This window comes from Sebastes umbrosus, chromosome 7, assembly GCF_015220745.1.
Source record: "Sebastes umbrosus isolate fSebUmb1 chromosome 7, fSebUmb1.pri, whole genome shotgun sequence".
NCBI lineage: Eukaryota > Metazoa > Chordata > Actinopteri > Perciformes > Sebastidae > Sebastes > Sebastes umbrosus.
The window spans coordinates 33,437,952-33,454,329 of record NC_051275.1 but is presented as its reverse complement, the minus strand read 5'-3'; the positions used below and the strand labels follow the sequence as shown (position 1 = coordinate 33,454,329).

The window sequence follows — 16,378 nt, the reverse complement described above, 5'->3', positions numbered from 1 at the left end:
TGAATTCAGTGGCGTCTCTGTGCACGGCATCATTGCTATAATGGTGTTATCCACTAATCTAGAAAACATTTGGGCAAGGATAAAAATATAAATTTTTGGTTCATCACAGTTTACTCAGGCATAGTAACAGTCACAATGTTACTGCCACTAGGGATGAATTATCTAGTCTTACCTATCCATAGAGACCAAGATCATGCAGATAGACCTGCTAGTTGTGGAGCTATTCTTCATTTATTTTGGGTATGTCTCTCTAGCCCAGGGGTCAGCAACCTGCAGCTCTTCAGCTCCTCTCCAGAGGCTCCCTGTGGATTTATAAAAACGGAAATGAATAACTGTTTTTTGTTTGTTCATTTTTATTTATCATTGTTGTAGGTCTATGGTACGACGGTATGACGGAGTATTAGGACCACATTGAGGGAAAAAAATAAATCTGAGATTTCGAGAATAAAGTCATAATATTACGAGAAAGAAAAGTTGTAATATTATAGAGTAGTCATTTTACCCGTTATTTTTCTCGTAAAAGTTATGACTTTATTCTCGTAATATTACAACTTTTTTCTTGTTAAATTATGATTTTATTCTCGTAATATTCCGACTTTTTTTCCTCGTAAATTAAAAAAAAATTTTGGTTAAATTATGACTTTATTCTCGTAATATTACAGGTTTTTTTCTCGTTAAATTATGACTTTATTCTCGTAATATTACAGGTTTTTTTCTCGTTAAATTATGACTTTATTCTCGTAATATTACAGGTTTTTTTCTCGTTAAATTCTGACTTTATTCTGTAAATCTCAGATGTTTTTCCCTCAATGTGGCCCTAATACTCCGTAGTACATTTGCTCTTTGGCCCTCACTGCATGAGACTTTTATACTATATACTTAGACTATAAACTGTGTTACCTTCATCACAATGCTCACATGTTTTTATTTATTTGTTTTGCCTTAAATGTCTCTATTGATGGTAAAGGTTGCTGACCCCACCTTCCCTATAGGGCTTAAGGGGTTAATATACTGCTATATAATTAACGGCAGGTCATTTATAATACAGCTGCTTCTATTTAAATACCTGAGGTTCATGATTATGTTTATCAATGTTAATAAAGTAAATAGTTTATTACAGTTGATTTACAAAACGCGTTTTTCTTTTCTTGCCTTAGCTACGGGAAGTGTACAGGGACACTTCATGTTGCTTGCTAGCTGATAGGAAGCTAGCTAAGCTTCTCTACCTGAACATGGCAGCTCACCTGAAAAAGAGAGTTTATGAGGAATTCTCCAAAACCGTACAGGTGAGCACATGAAACCCTCCAATCATTGTAGTGTTATAATAAAGCAGGTTATAATAAACAGAATGAATGCTAACGGTAACTAGCCTGTTAGCTCAATGCCAAATAGCTAATGCTAACGTTAGCAACAACAACAGCAGCTCATCTCTGTGATATTTATACTAAATACACATTATATTATATTATATTATATCATATTATATCATATTAGTGTGTGTTGACAGCTATAAGTCTAAGTTAGACAGCTGGCTGTCGGTCATGTGACTAAATGAGCCTGAACTCCAGTGAGCTAGCTAACAACCTCTAAAGACAATCAGAATCAATACTATTGATAACTTATGAGTTGAATAATGACATTAGTTGATGTGACTCACAACGACAGTGGTTTCTAGTTACACAGTCTGTATTTATATGGAAGTGTTTATTGGACTTTATTAGTTGTAACCCACAGAAGACATTCCACAAATATGTATCATGATCTGCAAATATCTCACTATCCACAAACATGTATTTATGTAATAGTGTTGTGTAAAGTCACATCCACAAAAATACATGGCGATTTGCAAATACGCATAACTTACTCTGTAAATACGTATTTTAAGGTTTACATGTAAAGTGATATCTACACATGTGTGCATCTATTTCGCATTTGCAGATCGCTTCCTGTGGATTTGTGGGCCACATGACATTTGTAGCTTTCCTCCTGTTTGTTTACAGAATTTTGTCCGATTGGTACCACAGCAGATCTGTAGATAATAGTTGTTTATGCGCATTTGCAAATCGCCCTGTATTTTTGTGGATATGACTTTACACAACACTAATACAAAAATACATGTTTGTGGATAGTGAAATATTTGCAGATCATGGTACACATTTGTGGATTGTCTTCTGTGGGTTACAACTTATAAAGTCCAATAGAAACTTCCATATATTTACAGACCCATTTCACACTTGTAAGCCTATACATGTGTTGTTTACTGACTGTCAGTGCTGGAAGAAGTAAGTAATAATACCATAGTGTGAAAATACTCCACAAAGTACAAGTAAAAGTCATGCATTTAAAAAAGTAAAAGTCATGCATTTAAAAAGTAAAAGTCATGCATTTAAAAACTAAAAGTCATGCATTTAAAAACTAAAAGTCATGCATTTAAAAAAGTAAAAGTCATGCATTTAAAAAAGTAAAAGTCATGCATTTAAAAAGTAAAAGTCATGCATTTAAAAACTAAAAGTCATGCATTTAAAAACTAAAAGTCATGCATTTAAAAACTAAAAGTCATGCATTTAAAAAGTAAAAGTCATGCATTTAAAAAAGTAAAAGTCATGCATTTAAAAAAGTAAAAGTCATGCATTTAAAAAAGTAAAAGTCATGCATTTAAAAAGTAAAAGTCATGCATTTAAAAAAGTAAAAGTATCATCTGCGAAATGAAATTGAAGTGTCAAAAGTAAAAGTATTCATTGTGCAGTAAAATGTTCCCTGTCAGTGTTTTACTAACATACATGATGTTTTTTTAATTAATATTACTGCTGTAGTTTCTTATGGTTGTGCAAATTTAAACTATTACTGTTCAGAAAAACTCTTCATCCTTCAGTTTGTCAGAAACATTGAAATTAAAAAATCACCAAATTTGGAGATTTGTCAAACGAAGATACCGTCTGCTCTCAGTAGAAATAATTTTGTTTTACGCTGACAGATTCCCCATGAGGAAGCTCCGGCCAAGAAGCTGCGTCTGTCCAAACCCAGTAAGTCTGCGGCTCTGCACATTGACCTCTGTAAGGCCACCAACTCCACCGATGCCCTGCAGTACCTGCTGCATTTCGCACGCAAGCCCGTAGAGGTGGAGAGCGTGGAGGGTGTGATCAGGATCCTGTTGGAGCACTACTACAAGGTAAAGAACTATTGGTCGTAACCAGGAACATGTGAAATACAGAAATAGCTCTGCTATGTTCATACATAGTCTGTAGCTGTAAGCACAATTTACAATGTCTTAAAGTTATGTTCACTTGGTTCAGTCTAAGTTAAGTTGCACAGACAAAACACATTTGATGTTGCTGCTGATGATGTCCTCTCTCCCAGGAGACAGATAACTCGGTGAGGCTGAAGATCGCCTCTCTGCTGGGTCTGCTGTCCAAGAAGCAGGGATTCAGCCCCGACTGCATCGTAGACGACGCCATTAACACACTCAACAATGAGAGTAAGACACATTTAAACACAGTCTGAACCTTGGATTTTTTTATTAAGAGAGTTTTAACAAGATTTGCAGAATCTGATCAAAGCACTTTAACATAGAATTAAATTATGTTAAAAACATTTCATCACCCCCCCCCTCCAGAAAACACAACTTTGAATAGACAATAAAGTGTCTGTGTTTGCTCCGTTCTGTTTCTCTCTGTGTCTGCAGAGTCCCATCAGGTCCTCGCCCAGCTGCTGGACACTCTGCTGGTCATTGGTACACAACTACCTGAGAGTCCTACAGTCAGACAGAGGCTCATAGAGATGGCCTGCAAGGTGACACACACACACACAGTTTGTACACAGTGTTCACCATTGAGTGTTTACAGACTTTACAGACTCAACAGGACTTTCTGCACAAAGCAACAAACCTCTTCTGTGTTTTTTTCTCTTTCTTCCTCTCAGCACCTGTCCGATACGTATTTCGGGGTGAGGAATAAGTGTCTGAAGCTCCTCGGATGTCTCGGCATGGTGGACACTCCACTGACCAAAGACAACGAGGGACTGGGCACGTCTTTAGGTTTGTGCCATCGCTCAGTATATTTCGATGGCTAAACTGTGACTTTCCTTACTTTAAGATACGATGTGTGCATGCTCTTAAACTGAACCATGAGTCCTCGATGCCTTAAAATGTTTGAAATATAGAGAGGAAATTCAGACAGTAAAACACAGTCTTCAAGAACATGTAAATATAATTTTTTATGGAATATTAAAAGGCTATAAAATGTCATTTTTAAACAGTCAGAGGTCAAACTAACTCTCTTTGAAATTATCTCTTGAAAACTCACATTCATGGGTCATGATTGTGCTTTGTGTGAGTTGTGTGATGTTTTATCATGGTTCTGTTACGTTGTGTCATTTTATATGTTGCTCGGTGCTCTAGGAGGCGTGAGGGATGTCCAGAGTATCATCAGCGACTACTTTGGAGACCAGGACCCCAGAGTCCGCACTGCAGCCATCAAAGCCATGGTAGGACACCGCCAACACCTGCACTCACCAAAAAAAATTAACCAGCACATCACTCATGTATTAAGGGACCAGAAACGATGCAAGAAAATCCAGTCCACTCTTATTTCAGTGATTATTCTTTTTATGTAACCGCTCGTTCTGTGTGTTTGCTTTCCAGCTGCAGCTGCATGAGAGAGGAATGAAGATTCATGAGATCATATATGACCAGGTAACAGCACTGTTTATCTTTACTGAAACCGGCCAAAACAGACCTTCCTTACGGTGTACATTTTGACCCGTGTGTCTTCACAAGTAGAGTTTTACTGGGGTTATTGTATATGCCTGTGCCTGTGCTATTGCAAGACAGATTTCCCCATGGGAGAATAATGATAAAAGGATTATCATAACAACAGACTGTCTGCTATGAGAAAGGTGTTTAGGGATTCAGAGTATTGTTCATGATGTTAATCATCAGCAGTCATCCCAGCTACGGTGGCTGTTAACGTGTTACATGTGCATTTATGTGTGTTTGCAGGCCTGCAGGTTGCTGTCGGATGATTATGAGCAGGTCCGCTCTGCAGCGGTGCAGATGGTTTGGGTGCTCAGCCAGCTGTACCCAGAAAGGTGAGAAGACGCTGATATTCAGTTTATTTCTACAGTTTATTATCTTGATAGTATTTGTTATGTTGATTGCTGATATTTTGATTTGGTTAGCTAGCTACTTGAACGCGGTTGAAGCCATTAATAAGGGTTACTTTACATTTTAGTTTTCCATTTCCGTTAACTCATTGGTTGCACCAGTTTGTGGTAGGCTTGCCTGACTAGTAGTTCTCTGTTCTATCTGTCCAATCAGCATTGTTCCCATCCCGTCGTCCAATGAGGAGATCCGACTGGTTGATGACGCATTTGGGAAGATCAGTCACATGGTCAGCGATGGCTCCTGGATGGTCCGGGTGCAGGCTGCCAAAACACTGGTGAGGAATCAGACCATAGACTGTATATACTGTATATAGATGGACGATGCAGGTCCACTTCCTCCCACTGTACAAAAATGAATCCAAAATAATCAGTACTTAAATACATAGACAAATATTAAAAGCATGACTTTTAAGAGCACTCTATAACAGTATAACTTATTTGTCTCCTTTGCACAAAGAAAACTACATTTGTTTAATAAACTACGAATGAACCAAAACCAATATACAACATTCAAAAGTGAAACTTGTTGAATCTTTTCTTGTGTATCAGGGTTCGATGCTGCAGGTCAGTCCTCACTTTCTGGAGCAAACTTTGGATAAGAAGTTGATGTCAGATCTCAGGGTGAGTAATGGAAGTTTGTTCACGAGATATTTGATTTTTTATAGAAAATCTGTCAGCAAAATAAGATATTTTAATAACGTTAATCAGCATACCTCCACTCATGTTCCTTTTTCTGTGTCCAGAGGAAGCGTACGGCCCATGAACGAGCCAAGGACCTCTTTGCTTCTGGAGAGTTCTCCTCTGGCAGGAAGTGGGCCGACGACGCCCCCAAGGAGAAACTGGACACAAACACTGTCTACCTCATCGCCTCAGGGGCCTGCGGTGCCTTCGTTCACGGCCTGGAGGACGAGATGTTTGGTACGTGAAACGTGGTGCAGTTTGTCTTTGTTTCTCAGTAAACCAGATGTAAAAAGAGCCCAAAGAGTACAAATGATGTTCAGCCTACACAACCTTAGGATGTTACTGGTGTTGTATTTTGATATACATAATAAGGATTTTGTTGATTTATAGTCCGATAAGTAGCACAAGATCGATGTATCAGAGACCGTATAACTTATTTTTGCTGTCTAATTGAGGGAATATTCCCACTGAATCTGTTACATCCACTTACAAAGTGCTTTTATGGCTTTTTATCACATGGTATGTTGTCATTATTTCTTCCAGGTTTTACAGTGTCAGCAAATATAAATAATAACAAATAAAAATGTTGCATCTTAAAGTCAGAGAATGTTGTTTTCTCTCCTTCTCCCATCTTTACTCACCTTCCCCCTCTTTCTTCTACTCAGGATTAGTTTTGTTCTTTTTACTGTGTTGCTTTATATATTAAATGCTCTCTGACTTGAGAGCTTTTCCCACTGGTGTTTTATCCGTCTTTAATATTATTTCAGAGGTCCGTATTGCGGCGGTGGAGGCCTTGTGCCAGCTGGCTCGCTCGTCTTCCAGCTTCGCCGAAAAGTGTCTGGACTTCCTGGTTGACATGTTCAACGACGAGATCGAGGAAGTGAGGCTGCAGTCCATCCATGTGCTGAGAGAAATCTCTACCAATATAACACTGCGAGAGGACCAGCTGGACACTGTGCTGGCTGTGTTGGAGGTAAACACACACATACTGGTCAAACAATCAATCTCTAAGCCTTGAAATATGTTTTTGTCTCTGCAAGTCTCTACACAACACTCGTTACTCAAGCCTGATATACGCACACATTGATGAAGTCACTGTCGCTCTCCAGGACTCGTCTCGTGACATCAGAGAAGCTCTCCATGAATTGATTTGTTACACCAACGTCTCCACTAAAGAGTGTATCCAGCTGGCTCTGCTGGAGCTGCTGAAGAACCTCAACAAGTATCCCACCGACCGCAACTCTGTTTGGAAGTAAGTGTGTGTGTTTGTGTGTGTAACCTATTTATACCTAGAATCCTGTACTTCTGATAATTCTACAGGACACTTCTGTAATGTTATGAAATGATGCTTCACATCTGAACTTCTGTGCAAAATTTAATGCAAAAGTTACAAAATAATGAAACTGACAATCAAGTACATCGACATCTTTGTGAGTCACCTATAGTGAAAAGGAGGGGAGGCCATGAAAAAATCTTTATGAAGTCTTTTAAAAGGGAACCGCTGGTTTAACATTGTCATGAAAATGTGGTACTACACTTGATAGAGCCTTGATTGAGCGACGAAGGAAAAATAGAGCCCTGAATATGTTATGTTTTGTTCTTATAGAAACTGTCCATCGATGACCTGATAACTGATTTTGTTTTTTTATTTTCTTCTTTCCCATCAGGTGTGCGAAGTTTCTGGGTTCCCGTCACCCAACGCTGGTGTTGCCGCTGGTTCCTGAACTGCTCAGCACACACCCATACTTCGACACACCAGAGCCGGACATGGACGATCCAGCCTGTATCCTTCACACACACCTAAAAAACCTCAAAACACACTTAGCCAGCCACATCCACATCAACCTCATTCTGCAGCAACTGAACTACCAGTGAACGTCTCCACATTAGCTGCCCAACATCACAAGTCATCCGTTGTGATTTGCATGGGCGGTCTTTCTTAATTCCACATTTTTAGTTTAAACCCGTAGTTAAAGGTGCTATTGATAACATTCAGCCACTCAGATATGTGACTTTCGTCTGTACAAAAACTGCCAGGAAATCTCAATATGCAGAAAACAAATAAAACAAAACCATGACATACATTTTCTTACGGCCTAAAAACAATGCAAGGTAGAAAACTGATCACTCACCTTTTGGACCTGTGAACTGTGTTTTTCTCTCTTGACTCTGGTTGTTGATCTCAGACATCGCAGTGCTGGTGTTGGTGTTCAACGCTGCCAAGTCGTGTCCCACCATGCCGGCGCTGTTCTCCGACCACACCTTCAGACACTATGCCTACCTGAGGGACAGTCTGTCACACCTTGTACCGCCACTAAGAGTGAGAACTGAAATACTGTAATAAATATGGGAAAATAGGGTCCAGGTTGAAAAAATACAGAAGTTACCCTTTAAGGAGCTGAGGATTTTTGGGGCGAAATATGGAACCAGGTTCCTGTTGTTGACACATCACAGTTCCAGTGGAAAAGGGCCATTGTCACTGAAGGTCGACTCATAATATATTGTATTATCAGACTAATGGTCAGAGACATGCACAATATTTACAAGAAACAGTCACTGACCCTCCTGTAACTGTTGTCCTGTCTTTTAGTTGCCAGGCAACGGTCTGGACTTGGTGGACTCGCGTTGTGGTTCAGGTTCTGTGGAGTCAGCTCAGCTCTTCCTTCAGCAGAGTCTGAACAGGGTCAGCACCATCCAGAACCTGGAAGCACCTGGAGCCCAGGACCTGCTGAACTTCACCATAAGGTACACACACACACACACACACACACACACACACACACACATACATACAATGTGACACATACTGTAGGCAAGCACACAGGAAGCGCTATTTTAATTAATTAATTCATACTTTTTTCCTGAATAGTAAATGTCACTTTGTAAAAAAAATTTATGGAGCAGCTCATGAATTGATTTTGACTGTTAATGTGTTTTTCCTCCTGTCTGCCTGTCAGAGACCTGCGGCGGCTGGGGGAGCTGCAGACGGAGCTTGCTGGAGCTGCTGAATTCTGTGCTACATACCTGCGCTGCCAGCTGCTGCTCATGAAGGTACGAGCGTGTGTATGTGTGTATATTAGGCTTTGACTAATATTTGATTGAGAAGACCTCGATGTCTTACCTTTGCCTTGTTTCCTCAGGCTCTGCAGGAGAAGCTGTGGCACATGGCTGTCCCTCTCTGCCTCAAACAAAACGTCACGGCCACAGCAGCAGCTCAACAGGTCAGCGCACACTCGCATGTTGGTATTACCACACCTGTGAGATCATTTAGGGGGTGTCTGTTTTAAATGTGTGTGGTTGTGTTTGTAGATCTTAGAGGAAACCTACAAGCTGGAGTTTCTGTACAGCGGTTTGGAAAGCAGACAAGTAGCCACGATACATCATGTTCGCCTCCAGGCCAAAGCTCTGCAGCTCGTCCTGACTGCTCGCACCAGGCAAGGGTCAGTACACACACACACATTCACCATATTCATTTAAGACTTCATGTGGACCACATCTGTATGCAGATGTTTGTCATTTCCCTTCAGGTTGGATCCTCTCATCAGCAGCTGTGAGAAGTTTTTGCAGGAGATTGAGTCGTTTCAGAGGTGAGATCTTTATCCTTTTTGTTTCTGTCTTCTTTCTGTCTTTCAAACTCTGTCAGGACATTTGAGCACAATTGATCTGTCTTCAATATCTGTCCTTTTAGCTGCATTTTGTCTTTGATAAATTGTATTTCCTTCTCCTCAATCATCACTTCCAACTTATCTTTCTCTGGGAATTGTTTGACATATTGGTTGTGAATGAATGTCCCTGTTCATTCCCCCAGTGAGCCTCAGGAATGATAGTCATTCATGTCTTACTGAAGAGGAAAACTAATATGAAATTGGTTGAATTTGCTGCCTGATGACGTGCTGTATATTCTTGAAAATGCCTCTTGTCTTAAAAACATAAGTGCTTCTCCACTCCCTCTGTAGGGTTTAAAGAATAATTTGCATAGTGGACTTTTTTATGGTAGAATTCCCCTACTCCTTTTGTTGGTATACATAGGCTTGAACACTCTCCTCTCACAATTTCCATTTTTTCTGCAACCCTCAGGCTGTTTCTGGCAGAGCTGCCCCACCTGCAGGACAGTTTTGTTGATAAGCTTTTGGAGCTGATGCCCCGGCTGTCGTCCTGTAAACCAGTGGAGATGGTGAAGATCCTCCAGACGACCCTGAGACAGAGCGGCCTGCTGCAGCTCAGACTGCCTGAACAGGTATAATGAAGGAATTTCTGCACATGAATATGTTAAAATGTGTTTTTGTAATCAACAAGCAGTGACGTACAGTTTGATCAACCAAGTCCTGTTTTGTTTTCATTAACATTTCCCCGCTTGTCGACAGATCCATCGGGCGACAGCCACCATCATAGAGCCGACGGGGGAGTCTGACAACCCGCTGAGGTTCACAAGCGGCCTGGTGGTGGCGCTAGACATTGATGCAACGCTCGAGCACGTCCAGGATCCCCAGAACACTGTGAAAGTACAGGTCAGTTTGGTGTACAAATAATAACTAACCTCAGTTTCTCACTTGACCTTTTGGGTTTTGGTCAGCTTCATAATTACAGTCTTCAACAGTCCTTTGTAGAAGGAAGAAGCTGTTCAATATTTTTAGCTGTTCAGAATTAGTTTTGGGTCAGAAACAGTTGTTATGGGTCATTGCTGCTGTTTTTGTTGCAAGAAATTAAGAACTAACAGAGCTTGACAGGTTCTGGCACGGTTGTTACCGGGGTGACAAAATCTGTCAACAGACAAAACCTTCATCTGTGGTAGTTCCCGCTACAGTAGGAAAACCTTGAACTGTAGCTCAGGAAGGTTAATAATGAGACTGACCTCTACTTAACAGCCACATGTCCTTTCTAAAACCCTTAACTGCTCGCTCATTCGCCCTGGGTATGAAGAACTGTCTGAATCACCTGCTTCCTGTGTATCATGCACGCCTTCTGTCTCTGCAGGTTCTATATCCTGACGGCCAAAGTCATGTGATCCATCCTAAACCTGGAGACTTCAGAAAGCCTGGACCTGAAAGACACAGACTCATCACACAGGTTTACCTCTCACACACCGCATGGACAGGTCAGTATGATACACACTCATCTGATCACTATTTCAGTGATATGTGAGGGTTTCTGGACAACTTTCCCTTCATCATCAGTGTATTCAGTTTAACTTAGTTCCTACCCTGTCTGTCTTCCTCTCTCTCAGAGCCGTCTCAGATTGAGGTGCGCCTCCTGCTGGCTTACAGTTCCTCCTCAACCTCCCTCTCCTCCCCTTCTTTGGCTTCCAAGCTGGGATGGACTGACAGCATAGACAGCCTTCCGCCGCCAGAGGCCGCCGTAGAGGGAACCATTCCGTTCAGCAAGCCCGTCAAAGTCTACATTATGCCCAAACCTGCCCGACGCTAACAGAACTCTGAATGAAGGACGGGCAGGCTGGCGAGGCGAGGCTTCACATGCAAGAGTTTCTTGGCTTGTTTTTTGAAAGAGGATGCTAGCTGCTTGACCTTCTAAATTCAAAGCTGTACAGAAAAGGTGAAACCACTTTGCTTTCTCTTTAAAACACATTAATCTTTAGAATTTGAGCAAGCATAAAAATAATTTATGGTTAAGTAGCAGGAAGCACAAGAGTGTGTTTTACTCATGATGTGTCATTTGTATGAGGAATATTTTTGTACATTACAATAGTTTCTGATAAAGACAAACCCATGCGATGGAGATGATTCATTTTTCTAATTTTATTTTGTGTAGCAAACAAGCAGTACTGAGCAATACATTCATTACCTTTTACCAACAACAATAAGACCTGCCTTTTACCTGACTAATAAAAACTGCTCATTGTACTTTAACGTTACACAAAATTGGCCTCTAAAATCAAATGTACTTGTATCGCGTCTTCAACTTGATCTAAAAGTAACGTTTGAAATAATAATAATAAGTTGGACATTAAGATGTTTCAACGCTAAATCATGCTGAGAAAAGCTGAGAGCTAGAAGAGCTGGCCAGCTATATGTATGGCCAAACAGAGACTGTGGGACATGGCGCTGTCCTCCATCCTGTGCAGGTTATCTCAGTTGGTGCAGCGAGGCAAAGGTGACATCATCAACAGGTGGAGTGGAAGACCCCGCCCACCTTGGCGCCCTGGCCAACCAGTTTGTTGTATTCAGCAACAGCCTTCTCCGTCTGCAAGACTTTGACGTCGACACCTTTCTGCTTCACAAAGTCCAGCGTGGCCGACGGAACCTGAGAGAACAGACGACAGCACAAACTCCTTGACGGCGTGTGTTCACAGAATTTTTAGTTGTTTCTGTCCTGCGTGTTTGAGGAAACACACGCTCCTATTTCAGTCAACCTAACTGTCTAACGGCTCACATTTTACTTGTGCTATATGCACGTAAACACAACCCGAAGTGTATTTTGACACATGTTAAGACAGTTATTGTTTGTTGGGCTCTGGGCGCTGCCAAAACGTGGATGACCTAAACTCAACACTGTGACTCAGTGGTGGAAGGTAACTTAGTACATTAACCCAAGCACTGTATTTATTTACAATTTTGAGGTACTTGTGTGATGAACACATTAATGCATCATTAACTATAATCCAATAATATAATTACATTATTCTGAAATGGGCCATTCTGCATAATGAGAACTTTTACTTTTAATTAGGGCTGTCAAAGTTAACGCAGTAATAACACAAAAAAACACCACTAATTTCTTTAAGACAACTTGAGATTTTTAGGTTGTAGCGGTCGGGCATACTAGTTTGTCGTGAAGGAGGCTAAATAACGCTCCAAACTTGCGCTAAATTTTGGTGAAAAAAAACTGTCATGGTCATTTTCAAAAGAGTCCCTTGACCTCTGACCTCCAGATCAGTGAATGTAAATGGGTTCTATGGGTACCCACGAGTCTCCCCTTTACAGACATGCCCACTTTATGATAATCACATGCAGTTTGGGGCAAGTCATAGTCAAGTCAGCACACTGACACACTGACAGCTGTTGTTGCCTGTTGGGCTGCAGTTTGCCATGTTATGATTTGAGCATATTGTTTTATGCTAAATGCAGTACCTGTGAGGGTTTCTGGACAATATCTGTCATTGTTTTGTGTTGTTAATTGATGGTAAAGTAATATATACATACATTTGCATAAAGCAAGCCGATTTGAAGAGTATTAAATACTTGACAAATCTCCCTTTAAGGTACATTTTAAACATGAAAAAATTTGATTAATTTGCGATTAACTATCTTTTATATACTATTTCTATACTGTGGTATTGTTCTTGTTCATGTAGAAGGTAATCCATATTAAAAGGAACATCTGAAACTAGTTAGATGATGGTAGAAGTTGACGATAAACCCCTCTAAACTGCACTGGTACCAACGTGTCTGACTCCACTACCCTTAAATGGAAAATGAGCTTGAATTCATAAACTGATGATTGGTATTCCTTTTGAAGTGTGTGGACTTTTTGTAGGTCTGTTTTACCTGCAGAGCTTCACTCATGCCTCTGCCGATGACCAGTAAGTCTATTCCCTTCTTCAGCACCTCCTCCAGATCCGCAGGTTGTACTCCCGGGTGATGCTGGGGTGGGAAAGGCAAGATAACTGTTAGAGGGGGAAACCCCAGCCTGCTATGCCACAGTTGTTTTTGAAGCATAGTGTCTTTTCATATTGTTTAGCCGTCAGTATGCAGTCCTATACATGTATGTATTTTGTGGGTGTTATGATTCTGGTTCCACTCACGTCGGTCCCAGTCTCTCTCCAATCCCAGGCCCGGCTGCCTCCAGGCCAGACCTTACAGTCCTTGTAGCCGGAGGAGCATCCCTTCACCTTCATGTGGCCCCAGGAGAGAGAGGCGATCTCTGGAGAGGACATGTTGTGTGAGGCTACCTACTGGAAGACATAGAAGACACAGTGGTATAGTCGATGAAGGCTACGTGTAGAGTATGTACAGGTCAATAAATACAGTTGCAGGATTCCAACAATACTTTTAAAGGCCCCCCAAGTGCAAAAACAGAAATTTGACTAGTTATTTGCATGTTATGTTTCTGCAATAATGCAGAAATAAATACATACATTTAAATATAAATATACAATTTAAAATAACTAAAAAATACATGCAAAACTAAATACATTTAAAAATTAATAAAAATAAATACATAAATAAATAAAAGGGAAAATTAAACAGAAGAGTACATAAATAAGGGAATTAATAAAAAGATAGATAAATAAATAAATTAAAACAGAAATATCAATTTATGTCATATTTTAGCATTTAATTAATGGCTACATTTATTTTTAAAATTATTTTTGCTACATTTAATGACATTTATTTATTCATTGAGTCATTTATTTATTATTTTTTTTTATTGATTGATTGATTTTTTTTTAGTGGTCGGATTTTTAACTTAAAATATAGCATTCATTTTGAATAAAGTAAACAAAAAAGTAACCCTTAAATTTGGCAACTGCACAAGCACATTATGGGAGATGCTGGTTTCATTAATGTCCAGTAGCTTTGTGTCATTCCTGTTTATTCTGAGTCAGATAGATATATTAAACAACTACACCAGCTCTGGCCATAACTATACCACTCTACAAGAATCAAGTATGAACTTTCGTCTGCTTTAAAGCCAAAATGATCCACTGCCAGTTCTGAGATAGGAGCTGACTGGGAGCTATTTTTGTACTTGCTACAGACTGGCTCAGTCTATCCACCAAACCAATAACAAACTGTGAGTCAAAACATGTTGTTGCATTAACAAACCTCAGCAGGTTGAAAACAAGTAGAAAGTTAGTAGTTCCTGAAGCTATAACAGGAAATAATGAAGCAAAATCCAGACTGCTGCTTACCTTCTGGATGTCAACACACTGGACACACCCACTGAAATCCTTCTTCCTGCTGTAGTTAAAGGGAAACACAGCTTAGTTTCACTCATACATACAAACACAGACTTCACCAAGTCTTTTTCAGCTATATGTTTACTTTGTTTTTGATATTAAAATATATGGAAACTAGGGAAATAAAAGGATAATTCATTACAAGTTGCTGTGGCTAAGATAATTAGCATTAGATTGATCAATAGAATGAGTGTCACCTCTTTACTGTCCTATAAACCAAAATAAACCACTTTTTCATGTGGTTAAAAAAAATACATCTAACCCAAACTCTTATAAACTTTCATTTTGATCATTGCCAAATTTTTCTGCACGCCTAAATTAATTTATTTAATGTGTGTAACCTCTGAAGCCTCCCAGTTGTTTACAGTCTAATAAAACCAACAAAGTAGTTAAAATGAGCTTCACTTTGTTCAGCAACAATATTAAAATTCTGCTTACACCTTAATGCATCAGAAGTTATATTCTTATAATACGTAAAATAATTTAATTTATTCTAGTATATTTCTACATCTGGGCTTTTATTCAAGTAAAATTTTAAATTTTAAACTTTTACTTATAGTTATTTACTTATAGTGAAATATATTGATATTATACTGCTACTTTAATTTTGACATACAACCTGAATATTACTGCTTTTGTTTGCTTATTTTTTCCAAAACTTTTTTTATTGTTTTTTTTTTGCAGACATGGCAAAGGTCATCTTATCAAATGTAGAACATAACTCAGTGTGCGTGACATGAAATAAAAACAGAAAAAGGACCACCCCTTCTCCGCCAGCCCCCACCCCATGTTCTTCTTGGTAAAAAAAATTAAAAATATAATAATAAATAAAATAAAATAATCATTTTGTTGTTTGCTTCTTGTGTCCTGTCTATGCATTAAGGGAGGCAATAAGTGCTGTGATAGAATTAATCTGTGAATATGAAAACAAATAATAGGAAATTAGAAACCATTCGACTGTGGTTATTATCCCATTATTATGGGAAATATTTTCACTCCAAAACTATTATTAAAACAGCTAATATTTGTGATGTGTTTTGCATTTTTTATTTTTTATTTTTTTTACTTTTATTTCTGACACAAGAAATTACAAAACATTTAGTTTTAGCCAAATGTTATAAGCACAACAATGGTGGAAATCTAAATACATATCAAAATATTTCTTTATCACAGTGAAGAATAATGTTCTAACCAAATTGTAATCAAAAATAATATTGAATTAAAAAATTTAAAAAATATAGAAATAATTTGTCTAATAATAATGTTGTGACCTTCTTAGGTCAGATAAAGACTCTCCTGTTTAGACAGGTGTTTGGGTAGCTTGTAAGTACCAGGCTTGTATTTGTAATGTATTTATTGTGTACTTTTCTCTATGCATTGTGTTTTATTTAGTCATTTATTGGCTCGTGGCTTGTGTGGTCACCACATTTTATATGAGTAATTCTTGTATGTTTTGCATAATGATCTTGTAAAGCACTTTGTGATGTAGGTCTGTGAAAAGTGCTATATAAATAAATTTGACTTACTTATAGTGAGTAAACTGTAGCATAATATATTTATAATATATATATATATATATATATATATATATACATATATATATAATATATAATATATAAT

The 16,378-nt window shown here is 38.9% G+C and overlaps 2 protein-coding genes across 4 annotated transcripts; one reads left to right on the top strand and one right to left on the bottom strand.

Annotated features, from left to right (window-relative positions):
• The first annotated feature begins 1,128 nt into the window (after positions 1 to 1,128).
• ints4 (integrator complex subunit 4) lies at positions 1,129 to 11,572 on the top strand. The gene is made up of 24 exons (XM_037775755.1): positions 1,129 to 1,286; positions 2,975 to 3,169; positions 3,358 to 3,475; positions 3,683 to 3,789; positions 3,919 to 4,033; positions 4,397 to 4,482; positions 4,640 to 4,690; positions 4,997 to 5,085; positions 5,315 to 5,435; positions 5,710 to 5,781; positions 5,904 to 6,078; positions 6,609 to 6,814; positions 6,951 to 7,093; positions 7,509 to 7,624; positions 8,028 to 8,161; positions 8,432 to 8,586; positions 8,799 to 8,892; positions 8,982 to 9,062; positions 9,151 to 9,281; positions 9,369 to 9,428; positions 9,919 to 10,078; positions 10,206 to 10,349; positions 10,816 to 10,936; positions 11,066 to 11,572. The coding sequence occupies exons 1-24, from the start codon at positions 1,233 to 1,235 to the stop codon at positions 11,263 to 11,265; spliced, it is 2,928 nt and encodes a 975-aa protein (XP_037631683.1). The 5' UTR covers positions 1,129 to 1,232; the 3' UTR covers positions 11,266 to 11,572.
• Positions 11,573 to 11,575: 3 nt separating this feature from the next.
• On the bottom strand, positions 11,576 to 14,782 carry aamdc (adipogenesis associated, Mth938 domain containing). 3 transcript variants are annotated; one of them, XM_037775757.1, is made up of 4 exons: positions 14,711 to 14,782; positions 13,601 to 13,750; positions 13,344 to 13,439; positions 11,576 to 12,099 (listed from the first exon to the last, which is right to left on the bottom strand). In XM_037775757.1, exons 2-4 carry the CDS (start codon positions 13,730 to 13,732, stop codon positions 11,959 to 11,961), a joined length of 369 nt encoding a protein of 122 aa, XP_037631685.1. In that variant the 5' UTR covers positions 13,733 to 13,750; positions 14,711 to 14,782; the 3' UTR covers positions 11,576 to 11,958. The 3 variants fall into 3 exon arrangements, with proteins under 3 accessions (XP_037631685.1, XP_037631687.1, XP_037631686.1); XM_037775759.1 differs by having other exon boundaries at positions 13,601 to 13,747; positions 14,711 to 14,734; XM_037775758.1 differs by having other exon boundaries at positions 14,625 to 14,731.
• Positions 14,783 to 16,378: the final 1,596 nt, after the last annotated feature.

What these genes read in the sequence shown, in the direction of transcription:
- aamdc (XM_037775757.1), bottom strand. Translation starts at nt 13,732, where the DNA reads ATGTCCTCTCCAGAGATCGCCTCTCTCTCCTGGGGCCACATGAAGGTG. An exon ending in GGAGAGAGACTGGGACCGAC is followed by an intron (nt 13,440 to 13,600) that starts GTGAGTGGAACC and finishes TTCCCACCCCAG; the next exon opens with CATCACCCGGGAGTACAACC. An exon ending in GCATGAGTGAAGCTCTGCAG is followed by an intron (nt 12,100 to 13,343) that starts GTAAAACAGACC and finishes CTGTTCTCTCAG; the next exon opens with GTTCCGTCGGCCACGCTGGA.
- ints4 (XM_037775755.1), top strand. Translation starts at nt 1,233, where the DNA reads ATGGCAGCTCACCTGAAAAAGAGAGTTTATGAGGAATTCTCCAAAACC. An exon ending in GGACATGGACGATCCAGCCT is followed by an intron (nt 7,625 to 8,027) that starts GTATCCTTCACA and finishes TGTTGATCTCAG; the next exon opens with ACATCGCAGTGCTGGTGTTG. An exon ending in CTCACACACCGCATGGACAG is followed by an intron (nt 10,937 to 11,065) that starts GTCAGTATGATA and finishes CCTCTCTCTCAG; the next exon opens with AGCCGTCTCAGATTGAGGTG.